Below are 23825 nucleotides of genomic sequence, written 5' to 3' on the forward strand. Positions count from 1 at the left end.
AAACTCCTGCTGGTGCTATTCATTTCATATTCGCTCCCAGCTGTCTTTGCCTGCCTGGTGGCGTAAACAGAATGGGTCACGTGACGTCTGGACCTCTATACTAGCTATGAATACAGCCATGTTTTTTGTTATACCTAAGCGCAGGTTCTTCTCAAGCTTTGATGTAATGAGTCAAGATAAAGATGGGCAACTGTGATGGTTATCATGGAAATGAATTATTTAAAGGCCCCTTTACAAGAGTGCCATAAACTGTTGAATCTTATTGTCAAAGTGTTTAAGTGAAATGATTTTTACTTCTGCTTTAGAGTTTTATTTTCATCTGAAAATTTGAATTTGTTCATTTTTGTTCTTTGTTGTTGTGGTGGAGCTGAAATACTGGCAACAGCCCAATAAAGTACTGCTCAACTTATAGAAATAAGGACCCAAGGCAAAATTCTGGGATAGTTGTTAAAGATGTGAATTCTAATCTTTCACTTTAAAGTATACATTGTTTGTTGTGTATATAAAGGCTTGTGAAACAATTTTCACACATCTGATTAGCTGCCATTTAACTTAATCAAAATTACTATTTTTTGTTAATCATTTGACCCTTTTTGCTCCTTGTGAATGAATATTCTGCTACCCTCGAGTCGCCATTTTTGGAAAGCAGGTATGAGGGTGTTAAAGGGACATTTTAAAAATATTTATTTTATTCAGCTGATCTCTGTGTCTGGCGCCTTTCACTTTTAGCATATAATCCATTGAATCTGATTAGACCATATAGCATCGTGCTCAAAAATAACCAAAGAGTTTCAGTATTTTTCCTATTTAAAACTTGACCCTTCTGTAGTTACATTGTGTACTAAGGCTGACAGAAAATGAAAAGTTGCGATTTTCTAGGCCGATATGGCTAGGAACTATACTCTCATTCTGGCGTAATAATCAAGGACTTTGCTGCTGTAACATGGCTGCAGGAGGCGCAATGATATTACGCAACAGCCAAAAATAGTCTCTTTAGTATCTTTCAATAGCAGGGGACTATTTTTGGCATTGCGTAATATCATTGCAGCCATGTGACAGCAGCAAAGTCCTTGATTATTATGCCAGAGAGTATAGTTCCTAGCCATAATAGGCCTAGAAAAGTGCAACTTTCAATTTTCTGCTGGTCTTAGTACATGATGTAACTACAGAAGAGTCAAGTTTTAAATAGGAATAATAGCGAAACTCTCTTTGAGCGCGATGCTAATGGTCTAATCAGATTCAATGGATTGTTCTAAGCTATGCTAAAAGTTGTACCGCCAGACAAGAGCAGCTGAATGGATTCCAAAACGGGGAAAATTTGAATATTTTCAAAAAAGTGGAGTGTCCCCCTTTAACCAGACAATAGTCATAACGAAAAGGTAGATTACTCTAAAATTTAAATCCTGTTATTTGCTAACCCACATGTTGTTTCACAACTATGATGATTATGTGGAACACAAAAGATGTTGAGCAAAAACCTTGTGACTGATACTTTTTCACCGTTTTCCTTTATTGTATGAGAAAAGAGAAGTTGCATCATTCTTTAAAAATATCTCTTGTGCTCCATGGACGAAAGTCGTATTTGAATGAGTAATGAGTAAATGAGTGTGATTAAAAGACAGAATTCATTTTTTTCTGCGTACCATCCTTTTAAGCATTTGAATACATTTAATTAATAAAAAGTTAAATAGTTAATCATAAAATAATATTTAAAGGATAAAACATGCTCTCTTTTGCATGCATAAACACACTCATGTACACCTAACACTCCCCTCCTGGTGCCTTTTATTTTTTTTAACAGTTTTCATTTCCAACATTATTTACTTTAATGTTGGAAAGGGACGAAGTGTTTCACTAAAATATTTATTTGATTATAAATGGTGCAGTATTTAGTTGACAGGGTGCTGGTTACGTGAGCTTAAATTAAATACCTTTCTGTTCGCCTGGTTGTGTGGTAAAACTGCAAAACGTTGCCTTTGCTTAAACATAACTTGTTTCATTATGAACCAACGATAAAAAGTGTTGGTGCTGTCTCTTGGTTTTATTTCAACTTTTTATTAGTGCTAGGTTAGTTTAGTAGAATGCATGAATGAAGATCTATACAGGGAGACATTTTTGCTGGTTTCAGTATTTCAGAATTATGAATCTGATTAAAAAGATGTATTTAATTATGAATGAGAAAAACAGCAACAAAATGATCTTGTGATGAAAGAGGGTCAGGAGGGCTTTAAAAACTGAACAACAAAAAATAAATTTTGTTACATGAACAATGTTCTCAGTTTTTATGACTATCATTTAGTTTTCTAAAGTGACATGCTTTTTTGCAGCTGTGATAGTATATTTAATGTTGATTACTGGTATTGAATATTGGTTATTAAAAAATAGATATGTTTATACACTGACCAAAATTATAAATGCAACACTTTGTTTTTGCCCCCATTTTTTATGAGCTGAAGTCAAAAGATCTAAAACTTTTTCTGTGTACACAAAAGGCCTATTTATCTTAAATATTGTTCACAAATCTGCCTAAATATAGTTAGTGAGTATTTCTCCTTTGCCGATAATCCATTCACCTTACAGGTGGCATATCAGGATGCTTATAAGACAGCATGATTATTGCACAGGCGGGCCTTAGGCTGGCCACAGTAAAAGGCTACTCTAAAATGTGCAGTTTTACTGTATTGGGGGGTTTGCATAGACATGATCAGGTTGTTGATTGTGGCATGTGGAATGTTGATCCACTCGTCTTCAATGGCTGTAAGAAGTTGGGGGCAAAAACAAAAGTGTTGCTTGTGGTATAATTTGGTCAGTGTAGATGATGTTACAGTAGCCATTTTGTATACCTTTTTATAATTTTAAATAATGTTCCAAGTACACTGTAAAAAAAAAAACGTTTTTTTACAGGTAATATTCTGTATATTTTTACAGAATTTTCCAATTTTTTCATTAAACAGTAAAATGCTTTTGTTTTACAGATATTTTCTGTTATTTAAAGATTTACCATTAAAATGACAGTATTTCCTTGTAATTAACAATCACATCAAAATTATGTTTTTTAAAGGCAATTCATACTATTTTTACAGATCAAAAATGTATTTTCACAGACATTTGCCGTTAATTTTCACAAACATTTGCCGTTAATTTTCACAGACATTTGCCGTTAATTTTCAGACATTTGCCGTTAATTTCCACAGAAATTTGCCGTTAATTTCCACAGACATTTGCCGTTAATTTTTACAGACATTTGCCGTTAATATTCAGACATTTGCCGTTAATTTCCACAGACATTTGCCGTTAATTTTCACAGAAATTTGCCGTTAATTTCCAGACATTTGCCGTTAATTTCCACAGACATTTGCCGTTAATTTCCACAGACATTTGCCGTTAATTTTTACAGACATTTGCCGTTAATTTTCAGACATTTGCCGTTAATTTCCACAGACATTTGCCGTTAATTTTCACAGAAATTTGCCGTTCATTTTTACAGATTAAAAAATTATTTTTACAGAAAATTTCTGTAAATGTTTTATTGATTATTTTTCTGTAGAAATGTAAGTAAAATTACATAAATCAGTAAATTTATAGTGTTTTAAATGTATCCCTCTTCAGCATTGAAACTTTTAGGGTTTTGCTCTTGCTGCAAAGTAAGACCACGTCCACTGTTAACTCACATTCCACCTCAATCTCTAACTGGTGAACATTGTTCAGCAATACTACAACATGACTTCATCAAATCCACTTCTTTGGTTTTGTGCTGCTTGTAGCTATACAACTTGACTAAGAAATGTTTTTGGAGCTGCAACTTGTGTCATGGTAGCCTACACTGTAAAAAAAATTACTGTAATTTTTTTTAACTGCTGTAAATCATTTAATGTAATGTAAACTAAAACACTTAAAATAACAGAAAATCACAGATGTAGCCAAATGCATTTATTGTTCAATAGTCCAAAACTTTCCAATGCATTAAGATAATAAGTATTAGTTTCCAAAACTCTCCAATACAATGCAGATCACAAAATAAGGCTTTAGCCTTGGAAATACAACAACGAATACCACTAAGCACTGCAGCATTTAATTAACCACAAAGGAACACATTACTACATAGTGACCAAACTTCAGTCATAAATTTACAGTTTAAACAAACACACAAGAAATAGTTTTAACTGTGCCTACCTTTAAATTGCTTATCTATGAAGATAAACTTTTAAATTAAACACAAACTTGAAAATCTTGTCAGAGTCTCTTCTTCAATTCCATTGGAATTAACTGGCAAGCCATTCAAAGTCCATTAGTTTTCGTAGCAGTGTTCATACATTTGGGTTCATTCCATGCCTTTATTTGTCTCACATTCCAGCAGCAAATTTTTGATCCAGTTTCCGGACTGATGCCCACAACTTCTCTGTTAAAAAAAACAACAACCAGAAGATCTTATTATAAAAAATCAGCATATACTAAAACAATAAAATAAAAATTTGCTAGAAAAAGATTTTAAAGTTTTAGTTCTGCCAAACATAAAAACTGTCCAGGGCAGTTCCTTTAATTCATACTGGGTTTATAACAATGCAGTATGGGTTGAAATTAGAAAATTATTCACAAATAGATGCACATTTACTGGTGAACTTGATGCACAGTACAATTGTATTTTACCATCCACGAACAAATGTCTTAAATTTGAATATATACAATTCAGAATTTAAATTAATGTGTATTGATTTATACAAATGGGACATGTATGTGAATAAAAATGCAAAAAATGAGATGTGCATTTGTGGTTCAGGTGACACGCCTGCATTTATCCCGTTCTGTTTATTTGGATTTTGAGACTCATTTCCCCATGTAAAGCATTATATGAGCCAAATATAAACAACTATCGATGAATAAACCAAACAAATGCATTTCATTTTTGTGTCCGTAAAATTCAATATTCAAATGAATGTGCATAGATTTGTACAAACAGAGACATTTGTGAATTTCAGTGATTATATTTTGTATCATTATATCACAATTTGTGCATGCAAAAATGCTGATGTGCATTTGTGAATCAGGTGATACATGTAAATTCACATGTTTGGTTCATTCAAATTTTGCGACTTTTGTTGCGTGGTTTGTATTGAACCAAACAGGATGAATGCATGTACATCGCCTAATTCACAAATGCACATTGATGTTTTTGCATACACAAATTGTAATAAACTAATAAAAAATATAATCACTGAAATTCACAAATATCCCAATTTGTGCATGCAAAAACAAAACCACTAATGTGCATTTGTGAACCAGGCAATGCATGTGCATTCATCCTGTTTGATGCACATAATTAAATTCCAACACAAAATGAAACGCATTTGTTTGGTTCATTCATTGATAGTTGTTTGTATTTGGCTCATAAAATGCTTTAAACGGCAAAATGGAAATCTCAAAATCCAAATGAACAGAACGGGATAAATGCAGGCGTGTCACCTGATCCACAAATGCACATCTCCTTTTTTGCATGGGCAAATTAGGATATATATAAATACATAACAAAAAAAAATTAACATTTTTATTCACATACATGTCTCCATTTGTACAAATCAATACACATTCATTTAAATTCTGAATTTCATATATTTAAATCTTATGGCATTTGTTTGTGCATGGTAAAATACAGTTGTAACGTGCATCAAGTTCGCCGAGAAATGTCCATGTATTTGTTATTTTGACTAATTTCAACCCATAAAGCAGTGGTTGTAGTGTTATAGTTATTAGTATCTGCTCTAGAGTTTGCACTTTTATCATAAACCCTTTTGATGCGTGTTCAGCAGGCACTCATTTTGACAATACACATGATGCACATGGTTCACATGACGCAACAAACACATATTTTGAATTTGCTCCCCTGAAAAAAGAAGTCACTAACTAAAAAACTTAACCTAGAAGTCAAAAAAACTTGCAAGTATACAATAGATATTTGTTAAGAGTTTATGCTCTGAATTACCTCTGAATAAACTCAAGTGTGCATGCAGCTTGATTCTGATATGTGTCTGATATGCCCCAAATGCCTCTAAACATGGGCCCAGGACAACCTTCTCTTCAGATGACAACAACATCCATTTGCTTGAGGTCATCAATTCACCTATATAAATTAAACTTGGATTAATAATGGTTGTGACAGTATGGTTCATGGCATGCACTGCAAAGAAGAGCTTAGTATTTCTGTCTTTTTTCCAGTCTAAATATATTAAAATTCTTAAATCAAGATGCAGAATATAAGATAAGAAAAACGACAAGAAATGTTGTCTAGCTTCAATCTAAATTAAGTGAATAAAAAATAATTTAAAATGATCTTTTTTGGATTATTCGACTATACGAAGAGTAAATTTACTTATTTACTTGAGCTCTTTATTGCAGTGTATGTACCTTGTGTAAACAACAACAAAAAAACAGATAACACTAGAAAAAAATTAATCATTACAAAAGAAAACAAAAAATAGTTTGTATTCATTGTATCCAAATTACCTTGGATGATCAGTGAGTGTAGATGAATCCGATAATCCTCATTCCATGTAAGCTGCAGTTGCTGCTACCTAAAAAAAATTAAACTATATTTCTTATAAACAGGACATAAAAAAAACTAAATATGGCAGCTTCAATTAGAAGGGACTAAGTATTCTTTTTCTTATTTTGGAAGTGAATGGGGCTCATTAAAGATTGGGTTACAAACATTCCTCAAAATATCTTCCTCCGTGTTTGAGATGTCATGAATATGAAGTGAAATGCATTTAACATACTATAATCTTGTATTACAAAATGAATTTAAGTAAAGCTGTACTCATCTTTCATACAAAGATGGGTTCAAATGTATTACAAGTGGTACCTAAATACATTTTTAAATTAGATTTTAGCATATTTCATATGTACTAAGGAACAAAAAATGTAGGCTATATTAAGTACAAAATTAGTACATGAAAATAGAGCACTTTGAGTAGATTATAGAATTGTACTTGTCATTGATCAAGGTACTTGACTTCATGAGGCGAGGCGCTGCAAGAAACGACATATGGATGACATCAGAGTAACGCGAGAGCGATTTGAAATCAGCCTCTTCCGCAACATTTCTCGCGGTACTCTGATGTCATCTTTGTCAGTTCTTGCGGCGCTGCGTAAAGTTGAGTACACAAAAAACCTCGAAGCAGGACAATTTATCTATTACTTCTCAGCCTGAGAAATACAAGGTTTGGCGTGTGAGCGTGTGAACTGACTGAAATGCGTGTGTATCACGGTGAATGCGTGAGACTTGACTTGAGAGCCCTGTCTTCCAGCATGCCATGTGCAACAAACTAACACGCGCATATTACATCAAATTATATGCTATAGACTCGCCCAATAAATTCAGCAAAGAAACTAACGCTAATACCCAACTCTGATGAACGTCTTGTGTTTGCAATGTGACAAAATAAAAATATTACTTACACGATTGAAGAATTATCAGATGCAACAACTTCTTTCCACTCTGTAGACACCTGTCTGCGCATACTCGCAATGCGCATGTGCACCGCGCGCAAATTTGCTGATGACGTCGTGACATCACACGTACTGCGCTATGCACATGTTGTCTATATGTGTTTCTTATCAAATATTTTTGACAAAGATTTGTACATTAAAAGAATCTACATGCATGTTTATAATTCATTTAATAGGCTGCATTTATTGCAGTTATTGTAAGGGCCAAAGCTTTTATTTCCAAACTAGTACCACAGCTGACATTTTCAATAAATACATAAAATAAAATAATAAGTGTCATTACATGTTGTCCTGTAGCATTTACATATTAGCCTATTTTAAAAATACAATATTGCAGACATACTGTAAAATTTGCATTTAGCATGCTCCCACAATTCATTGCAAACTACAGCAATGTAATTTTCAAATTATATAGGAGAGAGAGAGAGAGAAAGAAAACAGGGCTTAAGACAAATTTGATACAAGATCCACAACAACCATTATTAAAAAGTCAGCCTTTCTCACACCCCATCTGCATTCAAACAAAGCAACATTATCTGTGTATTTGTAATATGTAAACTCAATGGACACTCACGATTCTATTAAAGACTTAGACCTAGTCCACACGGACCCGAGTATTTTTATAGCCGTGGCATTTTTAAACGTGGTTCGGCCGTTTGTCCACGCAAAAATTCAGTATCAGGGCACTAAAACCAAACATTTTTGAAAATCCCTGCCAGGGTAAGGATTTTAAGAAAACGATGGATGCAGTAAAACCAGGGTTTTTGCCCTGCGACGTCAGAGTGTGCACCGTTATCTGCTGTATTTGACATCAGAGGTTATATTGTTGCCTACTGGTGTGGCATGCTCTTGACAGCGCTTGATAGCGTGTTTTTGCTTTTTCATGTGGACAGAGATTTCTTTTAAACTGAGCATGTGTGAACAGGATTTGTTTGGAGGAAAAACTCAGGTTAGAAATACCCATGTCCATGTGGACTAGGCCTAGGGTGGCCATTCGTGCCAGTTCCGCCGGACACGTCCCGAACATGTTTTCGGGTTTGTTCTCCGGAAGTTCGCGTTGCTCGACCGCATACGTCATCGAGGTTCTCACATTTCAGTTAAAATACATTAGAAAATTAAGATTTATTTTAAGAAACGCCGAGTGCAGTGTTGTTGTGTAGACAGTAAAACCGCCTTGCAACGTCACTTGTGTTAGGCTTCTGATTGGCCACGGTGGCTTTATGATTTGAGTAATATCACCGCCTGCCAGTGTGGCATGCTCTTGACAGCGTGTAATTTCGTGTTGTTCCATGTTCATGTAGGCAGAGATTTCTTTAAGCGAGCATGTGTGGAGGGGATTTTCTTTAAACCGCAGCAGGAAAAACTCCAGTTATAAAAATACCCATGTCTGTGTGGACTAGGCCTTAGCTTGGCCAATAAAAAATTACAAGAATCATTGTTGTTGCCATGAACTTTTATATTTATATCCTAATATAAACTAAGGTATTGTTATATGAAAACCCCAATTTTGTGATCAACTTTCAAGTATTACAAATAAAGGAAGTCTTGGACATTCAAAAAACATATGAAAAACATCATAAGCATTACAGGACAGAACAATCTTATTAAACTTTGATACCGAGCTATTTGAGGCTATAATACAACTACACTGAAGATCTCCACAGGAGGTTTACACAATACTCTCCATGATGGATGTACTTCTTCACAAATAGAGATTTTATCCCTTCATTTAGTATCTGTTTTTCCTTGCAAATGTCCAACATGCACAGATTTTACACACAAACGTTTTTCTTTGCCACATTATGAAAAACCAAATCCCTGTCAACAATGCAGTCTGGTTTATATTACAACTCATCCATTTTTAGGGGTCACCTTCAGCTCAGGCAAGTTCTGGGGTGTAAAACCATCTACCAGGGCTGAGTTCATACAGGACATTAATGCATGGGGCAAAGCATCCCTAATACACTTAATTATCCTGCCCACAGTTCTCAGAGATTTTAATTTAACCTGTGCAGCAAGTGATTACACAGTTTGTGTAATCATAATCATAAACACACAATAATCATAAAGCACAAGTAATTTTTACAGTTTACCACACTTTTGTTATTTTTCAGGCTGTTTACCTAGTGACTAATAAAAAGTCTCATACATGAAATTATCTTGTATGAAATTGATTTGTCCATGTTGAAAAATAGAGTGGATGATGTAGTGAAGTATAGGGTCAACAGTCATAGGCTACAGGAGAAACCCCAACAGAACCTTTGTATATATATATATATATATATATATATATATATATATATATATATATATATATATATATATATAGACCATTTCACAAGATGTAAACAACACTGGTCCAGAAGCACTTCCTGTTTCCGTTTTTTAACACTAGATAAACGTTGGGATAAAATAAACCAACAGAACATATAAACCTGAATTAACTGAAGTAAAACAAACATCTTAAAGATAATAATACATGTGAAATAAAAAAATAACTCACAAACTGTAACAGGAAGTGTTTCAGGACCAGTGTTGTTTACATCATTTGAACTGGTCTATATATGTATGTATATATATATATATATATATATATATGTATGTATGTATGTATGTGTGTGTGTGTGTGTATATATATATATATATATATATATATATATATATATATATATATATATATATATATATATATATATATATATATATATATATATATATATATATATATATATATATATATATATATATATATATATATGTGATTGTAACTTTTGTTGCCTTTTCAGACTTTGTTTTGACAAAGATCAAAATATTTCCACAGAATAATAAAAATAACATTATTCTAATTTCAACTCCATACAACTAACATTCACAATTTTATTCAACAGCACACTTTATGCATCTCTTGTTTGTGTGTGTATGTGTGCGACACAGATTCAAATTTGCCGCCAATTCCCGCCCACAACGTCGAATGTGTCGTAGGTCGTAACAGTCGAATGAGCAGCAATGATTTGGTCACGTGTTTTAGAAGTTTGAATTCACAAACGGATGTCATGCGACTCAACGGGTTTGCGCGGATATCTTCGATTCACTGCTTTAGGTGAGCCATCCTCGGATATCATGGAGCTGCATTTGCATTTTGGAATAAGGAATATGTTTTCTCCTGCGTTTCGAACGAAGGTAAGAGTGTTTTCAGTTCAATATAAAAAGTATGCATTTGTAACTGGTGTGAATTATTTGAATCGTTTTTTTTCCCTATATTGTATTATTTTCTTGAATTTACTGGTTATACTCCGTTTTATAATTAAAATGGGTTAATGAACCTCAAACAATTTTGTTCATATCATTGTTCACAAGGAAGAGAATATAACGTTGAATTAAGGGAACTTTTCTTCGGGTCTTCGTTTAGGGTGGGAACGTCATCGGATCGGTGCAACATCTCCCGGGTTTCTCCATGTACAACGTGTGATGGTGCTTTTCTCGTAGACGTTTCTCTGGTATGCTGAGTTTTATCGTTCAAATGCATATTTTTGCTCAAGGGCTCAACAGCATTTGATCGTGTTGGTTGTGATGAAGTGTTGAAGTGTTGAAGTTTTTAAGTGTAAGCACATTATGAATTTCATAATCTTATAATAATCATGTTACGCTCTGTGTCTTCAGGACAGACAGTGAGAGAGAAGCCGTTGATCCACTGATGATGTTGGTCTGTTTACAGGTATGTTGTTTGTTTCATTATTTTTTATGGAAGAAAATAGATCTGATTAACTGTTAATAAACATGCATTGTACATCGTGTTTTAAGAATCCATTTGAATGATATTTTGTGCTGTGCGTGACGCACGTGGTCAGGCCTGCACATGATGTAGGTAGGTGCTAAATGTAGTAAATGTTTCATTTGGATGTTTCTCATGTCATTGTAGTTGTTTCATTAGAAGGTTAAATCATAAGAATATGAATTAATAACATATTTCAATGTAATCTAGTATATTTAATGTTGCTATATAACGTTACTTATAATACACTATTAGACTGCATTAAAGAAGACCTTTGGTCAATTTTAACATTTTAGCTTTGTTGTTTGTAAATGGAGTGCTGTCAGTACAGAGAACAATTAATACAATTGTTGTTGGCTACACTGTGTTATCCTCTTTTAAAATTTGCACCCAGTTGACTAAAATGGGCCCAGTTATGTTCTTTAAGCCTCTTTAACACCCTGAAAATGTTATCACAAGTGCCCAGCAATGTAAAGTGTTTTCTTCTGAGTGAACACTGTAAATATGACTGCAGTATATGTGAAAGGTATGCATAAAAATGATGTTAATTCAGCCAGCTCGCATACCTCGGTTTACTTCCCGTTTTCCAGTGTAGTCCACATTAATCGATTGTTGAATTCGAATGATCCAATATGTCAAAAAAAAAATTTATTCCACAAAAAAGCTATTGCCGTGGTTATGTCTATAGTAATGAATATGTAGCAAGTAAAATAGGCCGTAACTTATGGACATACATAACCACTGCAAATTGTTTTTTTGTGGATTGCATGAGTCGACAACTGATAATTTTTATGCATATCTTAGCAGAATAAATCCCTTCACATTGCTGGGCACTTGTAATGACATTTCAACGGTGTTAAGAAGCTAAAAGCACATTTACAACAGGGCTGCATTCAGCCCCGACAAAACGTTGCACCCTGCAACACCCTGTTCTAATGACGCAAGAGTTGCAACTACGGTAGCTGAGAAGGTCATTCCTTATGTCTTTTTAAATGTTATTTTTTAAATCCATTGTACGAGCTGTCTCTTTAGTATCGCGTGTTTGCTGCAGTTATGACACACCCACCAAACAAGAGAAAATGTATCTCAAACCGCGTTGCATACCGGTGCACACCGTTTTCAGGAAATATGTTGTTCAACCCGGAAACTGTAGCTAAACGTTGCACACTGTTTTAAACTTGAACGTGCCCCAGGCCCTGTTTCAGTAAACAGGGGGCATATTCTAAAAAGGAGGATAACACTGTAAGCAACAGCGATTGTTTTCATTGTTCTCGGTACGGACAGCACTCCACATCTGCAAACAACAGAACTAAATGTTAAAATTGACTGGAGTTCTTCTTTAATACGAATGTTAATGTGATGTTTTATAAGGAAGATAAGAGATGTATATATTGTATTCCGTTTTCTTTACTTGCATGCATTTCATTATTATTTTTTATTGTCTAAGTTAATATCAGTTTACCTGGGCAAGGCTGACGAGTGCATGCACGTTGCTTCTCTAGTGGATGTTTCTTAGAGGCTGTTTACACTTGGCATTAACATGCGTTTTCGTTGATCGGATCACAAGTGGACGACGTTAATGCCAGGTGTAAACGGTGTTCAAAACGTTTTGAGCTCGTCCACTTTCGACCACTTTCAACCACATCCAGAGGTAGTCGGAACCACTTTCGATCAGATCTCTTTGGAGTTGCGGAACGCACATGTGGTTGAATGTGTTCGAACAGCCACACGCGACCGCCTTCTCTCTGCCCATTTATCTAATCTAATATACTAAACACAAGTTTTACGTCTTTTTTTTTTTACTTCTGGCGTGAACATACGGTGAACAGCTCTATTTTTAGCCTTTCATTGATACAACTTAAGGGGGTGATCTCCGTAGTTTCGTTTTGAAAGCGTGTGAAAGTTGCGCGATCCCATTTCATCAATTGCGCTGAAAATTCAGAGAAAGCTCTAACATATACATATACAAAACACTGTGCAGCATGTTTACTTAAACACAAGCAGCGGACTCCGACATAATATTAGTTTGCGTCCATATAAACTCATAATTACTCCCGCTCGGGTTTGAATGACAGCAGAGACACTCGCCCACAGTCTCACAGACCACCCCCTCACAGTATTCAGGACAGAAGCGGTCGAAAGTGGACAAAAGAGACGGATTTAAATACCAGGTGTAAACGTAATGTGTTTCTCTCGTGAAGTGAAATACGTTTTTTGGGCACACGTGAATGGGTGTTTTTGCTACTGCTTTATAATCAGTGAGGCACAAAGCAAATCTTGAAACAGCGTGAAACTATATTTGTGCAATGTGCGCATGTCAAATGATCAAATCTGAGGTAAATCTTGTGTCATATAAACACGCACATCATTCCGATCACATTAAGTGTTCATGTAAACACTATGATAGGAGGCTAAATGTGTCCATGTAAACGTAGCTACTGTTAAGTGATCCTGTGGTCAAATAATTATAATATTTTGTATCATTAAAGTAAACTTTTTTTTTCTTTAAATCAAATGATATATTCACCACAGTATTGTGGTCAAACCTTAATATCAATCATAATAACAGGTTAAGTGTTTCCTCCATTAATGAGTTTGGAAATTTTAAAGAATGCTTAAAGGAATAGTCTACTCATTTTCAATATTAAACTATGTTATTACCTTAACTAAGAATTGTTGATACATCCCTCTATCATCTGTGTGTGTGCACGTAAGCGCTGGAGCGCGCTGCGACACTTTGATAGCATTTAGCTTAGCCCCATTTATCCAAAGGTACCATTTAGAGATAAAGTTAGAAGTGACCAAACACATCAACGTTTTTCCTATTTAAGATGAGTAGTTTTAGAGCAAGTTTGGTGGTACAAAATAAAACGTAGCGCTTTTCTAAGCAGATTTAAAAGAGGAACTATATTTTATGGCGTAATAGCACTTTTGGGAGTGCTCTGGCTCCAAACCAGCACCAGCTCTCCCTTGGTGGAAAAGGGGTATCAATGCTTCCTCCATGATGAGTCTGGAAATTAAAAAAATGCATAAAGGGACACTCCACTTTTTTGAAAATATGCTAAATTTCCAGCTCCCCTAGAGTTAAACGCTCTGGGTCTGGCTGTACCACTTTTAGGATAGCTTAGCATAATCCATTTAATCTGATTACACCATTAGCATCGCGCTAAAAAAATTAGAGTTTCGATATTTTTCCTATTCTAAGCTTGACTCTTCTGTAAGTTACGTTGTGTAGGTTACTAAGACCAATGGAAAATTAATAGTTGCTTTTTTAAGGCTGATATGGTTAGGACTATACTCTCATTCTGGTGTAATAATCAAGGATTTTGCACTAATTTCGGGCACTGCGTAATATCACTGCTGCAGCCATGTTACGGCAGCAAAGTCGTTGATTATTACACCAGAATGAGAGTATAGTGCTAACCACATCTGCCTAGAAAATCACAACTTAATTTTCTGTTGGTCTTAGTACACGATGTAACTACAGAAGTCAAGTTTTACATAGGAAAAATATTTGAACTCTTTGTTTTTTTTAAACATGCATTGCTAATGGACTAATCAGATTCAATGGATTGTTAAGCTATGCTAAAAGTGGTAAAGCCAGACCCGGAAATCGGCTGAATGGATTCCAAAACGGTAAGAATCAAATGTTTAACTCTAGGGGAACCGGAAAATGAGCATATTTTTTAAAAAAGTGGAGTGTCCCTTTAAACTAATCCATTACACTTTAAAGGTGCACTATGCAAGAGTTATTCATAGTTAATCCTAAACCTAAATGTTAATAATTTTTTTTTAAATATTTCCTCCTTTTGTGATTTCAGATTATAGAAAAACCTGTGCTTGTGGATCTACATCGGATGACCATGGCAACCCAGGTGTGGAAATATTAGACTGTTTTTAATCTGAAATCTGTGTAATCTAAGATGGACAATTCTTCTGACACCATATGAATGCATACTGTCGTCTGGCAGAAGCTAGATCATTTAGATTATAAAGTTATATGTTTTTACACATGCATCTATTTGCTTCAGAAGGCCTTTATTAAAGGATTAGTTCACCTCAAAATGAACATTTCCTGATCATTAAAGGAATAGTCTACTCATTTTCAATATTAAACTATGTTATTACCTTAACTAAGAATTGTTGATACATCCCTCTATCATCTGTGTGCGTGCACGTAAGCGCTGGAGCGCGCTGCTACACTTCGATACCATTTAGCTTAGCCCCATTCATTCAATGGTACCAATCAGAGATAAAGTTAGAAGTGACCAAACACATCAACGTTTTTCCTATTTAAGACGAGTAGTTATACGACCAAGTTTGGTGGTACAAAATAAAATGTAGCGCTTTTCTAAGTGGATTTAAAAGAGGAACTATATTTTATGGCGTAATAGCACTTTTGGGAGTACTTCGACTTGCCTGAAAAGTCCGCTCCACTTCTCACTCTCATAATGGGAGAGGGAGGGTGTTACTGCGCAGAGTCGAAGTACTCCCAAAAGTGCTATTACGCCATAAAATATAGTTCCTCTTTTAAATCCACTTAGAAAAGCGCTACATTTTATTTTGTACCAACAAACTTGCTTGTATAACTACTCGTCTTAAATAGGAAAAACGTTGATGTGTTTGGTCACTTCTAACTTTATCTCTAAATGGTACCATTGAATGAATGGGGCTAAGCTAAATGCTATCAAAGTGTCGCAGCGCGCTCCAGCACTTACGTGCACGCACACAGATGATAGAGGGATGATTCAACAATTCTTAGTTAAGGTAATAACATAGTTTAATATTGAAAATGAGTAGACTATTCCTTTAACTCACCAATGCCATCCAAGATGTCCATGTCTTTTCTTTCTTTAGTGTAAAAGAAGTTAAGTTTGAGGAAAACATTTCAGGATTTTTCAACACAATGGACCTCAATAGCAAATTAATGCAGTCTCAAGAGGCTGTACACGTCACAATCCCAGCTGAGGAATAGGATCTTCTTTAGTCATTTTCTAAAAAAACCCACAAAAACCTTTATAAACTTTTTTTTATCACAATTGTTCAGCTTGTGCTGGTCTGCGATGCGCCAGGCATAACGTCATCACGTTGGAATTGTCACCCGTCATGTCATTTATCTAATATATTTATCTGTGTACTCCATTTAAAAAGTCAGGGAAGGGCAGCAAATTCCATCTAATTTTCCCTCCAATTTCAACATCTTTGTTTTTTATTTTATTATTATTTAAAATGTTTCCAACGTGATGACGGAATGTACTGGTCTTCAATGTGCCAGGCAAGATGACCATTTGTGGTTAAAAAGTATATAAATGTTTATTATTATTATTATTATTTTAGAAAATGATAGATCGTTTCAGATACTGTAAGACCCTATTTCTCAGGTGCGACTGTGCACAGCCCATGAAACTGCATTGATTTGGACTTCAACATTTTGGTTGCAATTAAAGTCCATTGAGTGGAGAAAAGTCCTGAAATGTTTTCCTCAATGAAATGTTTTTATTTTGCCAGTAAAAATTTTTATTTGACACAATTATTTTATTAATTATCATAATGTAGCTATTTTTCATACTTTGCTTGTATTTCTACTGTCCAATTAACATTACATTTTTGTTTACAATTCACTTAAATGACTGTTCTGTTTTAAAGGAGGTACCCTTTACATTTTTATAGTTTTTATTTTACTGCAAGAAATAACATTTCTTAGTTACTATGCATGAGATTAGCTATATTTTAACACAAAATTATTGTTGGTAGACATGGCTGTTTTATATAACGACAACTAAATACCTTAATTTCCAGATTATGTATGTAGCTTTTGAGGTATTTTAACATACTATGATTATTTTTCTATTGTCCAATAATTCTGTTAAAATATATTTCTGTAATATTTTAGTCTTTGATTTTATGTACTTATTGGGTTTTATACATTGTTCTTAGTTGTTTTGTAAAGATAAGCTATATTTAAGAGTAAACTGTTTTTTTACAATGTATTTTCACATACTTATTACGCTTTTATACACGTCTTTTAAATAAAATGACTAATAAAAACCATACCTTTACAGAGATTAACCTGAAAAGTAGTTGTTTTTCGTGCATTTTCACATACTTGCTACGTTTTTACACGGGTCTTTTTAATTATTTTACAAAGATAAACTGTATTTAAAAAAATATTACTGTATAAATACAGAGAACTTAATAAAGTAACTATTAAAAGCCGTACATTTACAGAGATTAACCTGAAAAGTAGATGGTTTTCATGTATTTTCACATACTTATTACGTTTTTATACAGTTTTTTTTAGTTATTTTAAAAGGATTTTACTATATAAATACAGAACAATTAAATAAAATAACTAATAAAAGCTGTATATTTACAGGGATTGACCTGAAAAGTAGTTGTATTTCATGTATTTTCACATATTTAATACGTTTTTATACAGGTGTTTTTTTTAGTTATTTTACAAAGATAAACTGTATTTTAAAATAATATTACTGTATAAATACAGAGCAATTCAATAAAATAACGAATAAACGCCGTATATTTACAGGGATTGACCTGAAAAGTAGTTGTATTTCGTGTATTTTCACATAATTTATCTGTTTTTCTACAGTTTTATAACAATTATTAACAGTAATATTCTGTAATTTAATGAATTAGGACTGTAAAAGATTCTCTGTATTTTTACGGTTTTTGTATGTAATTTTAAAAAACATTTTTTACCGTAATTTGACGGAATTTCTCTGGCGACCGTGCTGCCAGAGATTTACCGTTTTTTTACGGATTTTTTTTTACAGCGTACTTCATGTATTTTCACATACTTAATACGTTTTTATACAGGTGTTTTTTTTGTTATTTTACAAAGATAAACTGTATTTTAAAATAATATTACTGTATAAGTACAGAGCAATTTAATAAAATAACTAATAAAAGCCGTATATTTACAGGGATTGACCTGAAAAGTAGTTGTATTTCATGTATTTTCACATAATTTATCTGTTTTTCTACAGTTTTATAACAATTATTAACAGTAATATTCTGTAATTTAATGAATTAGGACTGTAAAAGATTATCTGTTTTTTTACGGTTTTTGTATGTAATTTTGAAAAACATTTTTTTACCGTAATTTGACGGAATTTCTCTGGCAACTTTGCTGCCAGAGATTTACCGTTTTTTTACAGATTTTTTTTTACAGTGTAGTGCAGGGGCTGCAGCCTTTTTTTTTTAAAACAAAATTGAAGCAGCATCCCACACCATGTACATGATAATGACAAATAGACAGATTCAATTCATATGTATTTCTATAGCACTTTTCACAATTTTGCATTGCAGCAAAGCAACTTTAAAGTATTTTACCAGTTCTTCCGAAATAAGGAAAGAAACTGTAAATTTATAAAATACATGATATTACAATATATAGTATCATAATACCATCAGCTTTTGACACACATGGTCTACATTTTAAAAAGAGAACTCACTTTATGTTAAAATATTTATGGCATATTGACATTTAAATTGCAAGCGTAACTTTTTAAACAGTTTATTTTTGTTCACATTTTCCTGGCAAAAAACACAAATATTGCACTTTGCACTTTTAAAAAAAAACTTTGCTGCCTTTAGTTGTCACAACTTATAAAATATAGTTGAGAAAAGTCATCTTAAATTTATAAGTTATAACAACTCACCTGTAGTTATAACATCTCTAGTCTAGATAAATAATAGTAAGTTGAAATGACTTTTAAATCCCAGTTGATTCAACAAAAAATTTAAGGCAGTAAAGTATTTTTTACAGTGTGGAGATATAAGAAAAAAATCAATCATTAAGGCTGGTAAACAGTTTATGAAGTAATTTAGTTGATATTTGACTTGTTGTTCAGTGCATTACCAACTTACAATCTTTTCATGTCAGTACACCACTATTCAATGCTCCTCTACTATAAACATATTTTATTTTATCCATAGGGTCAACCTCTCACTTGAATGGAGCTATAGAGATGAATTTGAGAGCTTTGACCAGGTGAGATCCACAGATGTGCTTTGCGTCCCCTATAGATTAGACGAGATGGTCAAGATGAGAAATGTGAGGTTGTTTGGGAAGATTATCTGGCCCATTTCTCTTTTACATCTACACAGGTTTACCAGTCTTTGCCTGGGCCCTGGGTGCACAAACAACTCCACTGTGTGGCTGTCCAATCATACATGCCACATTAGCTGTGTTTACCCAACTAATTCACATTAACACCATGCAGTATTATTACATTCACAAAAGACAAACACATTCTGGTGTAAATGCAGATCTTGTATGCTATTCTTAAGAAGATGAGAAAAGATAAAATCTCTCTTATTAATGTGATGTTTTCAGTGTGACCTTCCTTAGTAATGTACGTGCACGTAAAATAATATAAACACTAGATGAATGATAATAGACAAATTGCTTTTTTCTTTTATATATTAAAAATAATTTAAAACGTATGTTTTTTTAAATGCCACAATGTTCAACTTGACAGTTCTGACAGTTCTTTTGTTCAAGACATGCGACTAATATTCATACCTATAGGATTTGATTCACTAACGGTGGAAAATTACACAAACATTTGCAAAGAGCAAATTGAAAAGTATTTTTGGATAATCTAAAGAAACACTGTACAATTTTTTTTTTGTTATAGCCTTCAGCAGTGTGTTAAACAATATTTATCTTGTTTTCCTATCCAAACCCTCTTTGGCTTAATGTTGCCTCTGGGCAATAAACTCATTTTCTACACTTTGCAAGCACATGATCCATATAACAATGCAATAAAATGATTAGAAAGGAAAATATGGCTTTGAACAAACCAATAAAAAGCTTTCTTTAGGTCCCATTACATACTTCTGGTCACTTTACGGTAAAATCCTTTTCTGACATGATGCATAGTATAAATTATGTAGGCCTACATATCTGTAATTGAGATCAGATTTAAAAGGATTTCAGCTTTTAGTCATTTCTGCCCCCGTGAAAAATATAATGAGCATTCATTTCAATCAAAGTTCCCTAACCTACCTCTTGTTGTGTCTACTTGTGTAGAATGCATTAGCACAACATATTAGTGCACTGTTATCATGAATAGTTATTTTACTGTAAAATTTAAATTCTGCTGTATGACGATTCTGTGGAACACAAAAAATGTTTAACAGAAATTTTGTGACTGATACTCTGATACTCTTTACTTTCATTGTATGAGAATAAAGAGAAGTTACATCATTCTTTGAAAAATTATCTGTTCCATAGAAGAAAGTCATGTGTTTACAATGATTTATTTTTGGAGTGAACCGCTATATCTGGAAAAGTTGTCATTTTTGGTGCAGCTCCGGTGCAGTCTAATGCTATCTGGGTGGTAACCGGTTTTCAGAGTTACTCTGAAATTATTGAAATGATATTAAAAAAATATATATATTAAAAATAGAAACCTTTTGACTCCCGTTTTTTTTTAGGACATGGTTTTGAAGATGGGCTGTATTATAGATTCTATGAATAAATGATTAAATTTTTGATCAATTGCTTTCTTTTGTGTGCACATATACACATGTATACCTACCACCATATCACCATCCCTGGTGCCTTTAATTTATATATTCAATTCCTGCATTGAACAGTTGGTTTGTTTCTATGAACGTTTGAAACATCCTTAATGATTCAGTCAGAATCTAAGTTAATAGTCTCAAATAAGATGCTAATGTTTCTATCCCTTCACATTATTTTTACTCTTTAGTATCTCTAATAGCTTTCAGCACCCCTAGGCTCCTACATCACATGAGAACAGAACTCACTTTAGTAAAAAAAATGTTCTTATTTAAATACTTATTTTTGATGAACTTTTGCCATCTGCAATGACGGTTAATACAAATATTGTAAGAAATACCAAAACACATCCTGTGTTTATTTGATAAAATTTTATTTTCTATTAAAAACAAGGAGCATTAAGGCTGATCTGGAAACAGGTGGTGAAGTAATTTAGTTGCAGTAATTCTGCAGTTCCAAGATGCTGCAGGGTTTATGGCAGCACTGTTCCACGATGCCTCTCTTCCTTATTAGCTCAGCGTGATCTTTAAATGCAAAGTCAGCCACTTCATTTTCCTGGCTAGATTTAGGAGGAAGGAAACCTGAAAAAGTAAAACAATATGAAGCATTAAAACATATATTTCAAATATATTCAACTTTAATTTTGTCCCTTCTTTGTATTTTTCCTCACTGTAAAAAGAGAATACAGATATATATTTTTTTCTTAAAATGTTAAGAGGTTTAACCTTAATACAATACTATTAAAGTCTTTTGCATTATTGGTCTTCCATACTTCAACAGATACTGTAACATAGACAATATACCTGCTTTTATGAATTAGTGTTAAACTATTTCCATTTTACCTGGCAGGTCTTCTTTATACTTTGCATTTCAAAGAGCATAAAATAATCTGTATAATGTCAAATATATGTTTTAGACCCAGACAGAGAGATATTTTCAATGACTTAGAATCTTGTTTAAAAGCTATAAACATATTCTGTCTTACCATAAAGGGAGTCAACATCTCTCTTGGGGTTATAGAAGAAGCCTGTTGGACCACAGACCAGGTAGAGGGCATCGACTAGATGAGATCCACACAGGTGCTGTGGGGCTCCTGGATTAGCGTTAACACCAGAGATGGCCAAAAGGACAAATAGAGCACCAGCCTGAAGCCACAATGCCATGGTTAGCCTGAGAAAAAGAAACAAAAATGCACTTTAAATGGATTCAGCAGTCCTTGTGTTATATACATAAAAATGTACATCCATACACAACAGTTTCAGCTTTTTTACCATCCTTACCTGTTCTTGAAGACTAGAAGTGCATACAAGATGGTAGCCGAAATGAGAGAGGTGAGGTGGTTTGGGACGATCTGCAGGTCCTTCTCTCTTTTATACCTACACGGGTTCTGCAGTCTTTACCTGGATCAGCGGAAAATGAGTCCTGTGTGCACAAACACATTTTAACTCCTTTAAGTGGCTGTCCAATCACACATGCCACATTAACTGCGTTTACCCAACCAATTCACATTAACACCAGAGCTGTATACGTTCACAAAAGATAAACACATTCTGGTGTTCATGTGTGCCATGTTGTCAATCTGAGGTCAGCTGTGGTTAATAGTTAATAACTGTTGAGAGACGTTTAAACAGAGTCTCCTAATGAAGAATATTGAGTAGAGTGACAGCAGGTGGACTTTCTTTGTATAGATCAGCAAAATCTTATTCTTGAAAAAACAGGACTAAAGCACTCCATTAGTCCAATTAGCAATGTTTGTGACGTTTTCAGTGTGACCCTTTTGCTAAAATACTTTCCACGATTTTAAAGATCAAATAGCAAACTACACCAAACATTAAGGTTATTCAGATATCCACGCTGTTAATAATGCAGCATTTTGTCAAATCAACATATTTTTTTAGTGCAGGCATAGATTAATCTAGAAAATAAAAGTATTTTTTGCATAATATATGAGTTTGTGCTGTGTGTTGTGCATTATTGTATGCATTTAAGAAAAAAAAAATACAATTACGTGTGTATATATATTTATTTATATTTTTATATATTTTATATTATATATAAATAATAAATGATATATAAATAAAACATTTCTTAAATGTATATATCTATGTGTGTGTGTGTTATAAATAAATATACATATTTACACACAGCACAAACTCAAATATTATGCAAAAAATTACTTTTATTTTGTATGAGATTAATCTAGATTAATCTATGCCCAGCACTAATATTTTTGATTACTTTAACTTAACAAATTAAGTTAAACAATATCAACTTATTTTTATAAGTTATGTCAACTTATCACAGGTCAAAACTTAAAATAAAAGGTTGAATTGACTTGCAAAACCATTTTTTTTTTACTCCATCCTGCGTTATTTTTACAGTGCAGGTTATTTAACCCTTATATTATGTTCCAGGTCAATTTGACTTTTTAAAGCTTTTGAAAACCAGTTAACCTGTGATTTTAGGATACACTGATATGTTTTAAAGTGTATACAATTAATTTTGTAACGATTTTGATGTTCACAGATCAATTTGACATGTCTTCAGTGTATTTTTTACTATACTGAAATGGGGTAAAAATTCAATCTCAATCTTTTCAGCACTGAAAAAGACTTTTATAGACATAGATGTTAAAAGTGATCATTTCTATTTACAATTTACAGTATACATTATTTACATTATCTTTTCTTCTAGACATTTTGTGACTTTTTCTCATTTATGGCCATGAGCTTGCATGCAAACTGAGGATACACTATTTGTGTACAGTACACATCATGTTTTTATGATTTTGATGTTTGCGGGTCAATTTGACCCATATTTTTTATTCCAAGACAACTGTATAAACACAAATTAATACATTTATTGTGCATACGTTGGCGTTTTACTACCCTGGAAAGGGAAAAGTGAGCTTTTCCACACTCTTTTCAGTACTGAGTTCCTCAGAAACAGAAAAGTTAAAAGTGAACTATTATTTCTATTTTAAATGTATATGAAACA

General features: G+C 33.4%; 1 protein-coding gene and 3 long non-coding RNA genes across 4 annotated transcripts; 2 read left to right on the top strand and 2 right to left on the bottom strand.

The window, feature by feature from the left end:
* Positions 1–902: 902 nt before the first annotated feature.
* On the top strand, positions 903–20800 carry LOC141282240 (uncharacterized). Its single transcript, XR_012336767.1, has 2 exons — positions 903–1379; positions 19235–20800. It is a non-coding gene; the product is annotated as an uncharacterized lncRNA (long non-coding RNA).
* Positions 2898–7697, bottom strand: LOC135728044 (uncharacterized). Its single transcript, XR_010525387.2, has 4 exons — positions 7453–7697; positions 6499–6566; positions 5978–6115; positions 2898–4399 (listed from the first exon to the last, which is right to left on the bottom strand). It is a non-coding gene; the product is annotated as an uncharacterized lncRNA (long non-coding RNA).
* On the top strand, positions 10363–15466 carry LOC135748698 (uncharacterized). The gene is made up of 4 exons (XR_010532172.2): positions 10363–10683; positions 10913–11000; positions 11164–11218; positions 15097–15466. It is a non-coding gene; the product is annotated as an uncharacterized lncRNA (long non-coding RNA).
* A 380-nt stretch (positions 20801–21180) lies between the features above and the next one.
* Positions 21181–22267, bottom strand: ins (preproinsulin). The gene is made up of 3 exons (XM_065293591.2): positions 22109–22267; positions 21814–21998; positions 21181–21409 (listed from the first exon to the last, which is right to left on the bottom strand). The coding sequence occupies exons 2-3, from the start codon at positions 21989–21991 to the stop codon at positions 21261–21263; spliced, it is 327 nt and encodes a 108-aa protein (XP_065149663.1). The 5' UTR covers positions 21992–21998; positions 22109–22267; the 3' UTR covers positions 21181–21260.
* Between the last annotated feature and the right edge of the window lie 1558 nt (positions 22268–23825).

Source organism: Paramisgurnus dabryanus, chromosome 5, assembly GCF_030506205.2.
Source record: "Paramisgurnus dabryanus chromosome 5, PD_genome_1.1, whole genome shotgun sequence".
NCBI classification, from domain to species: domain Eukaryota; kingdom Metazoa; phylum Chordata; class Actinopteri; order Cypriniformes; family Cobitidae; genus Paramisgurnus; species Paramisgurnus dabryanus.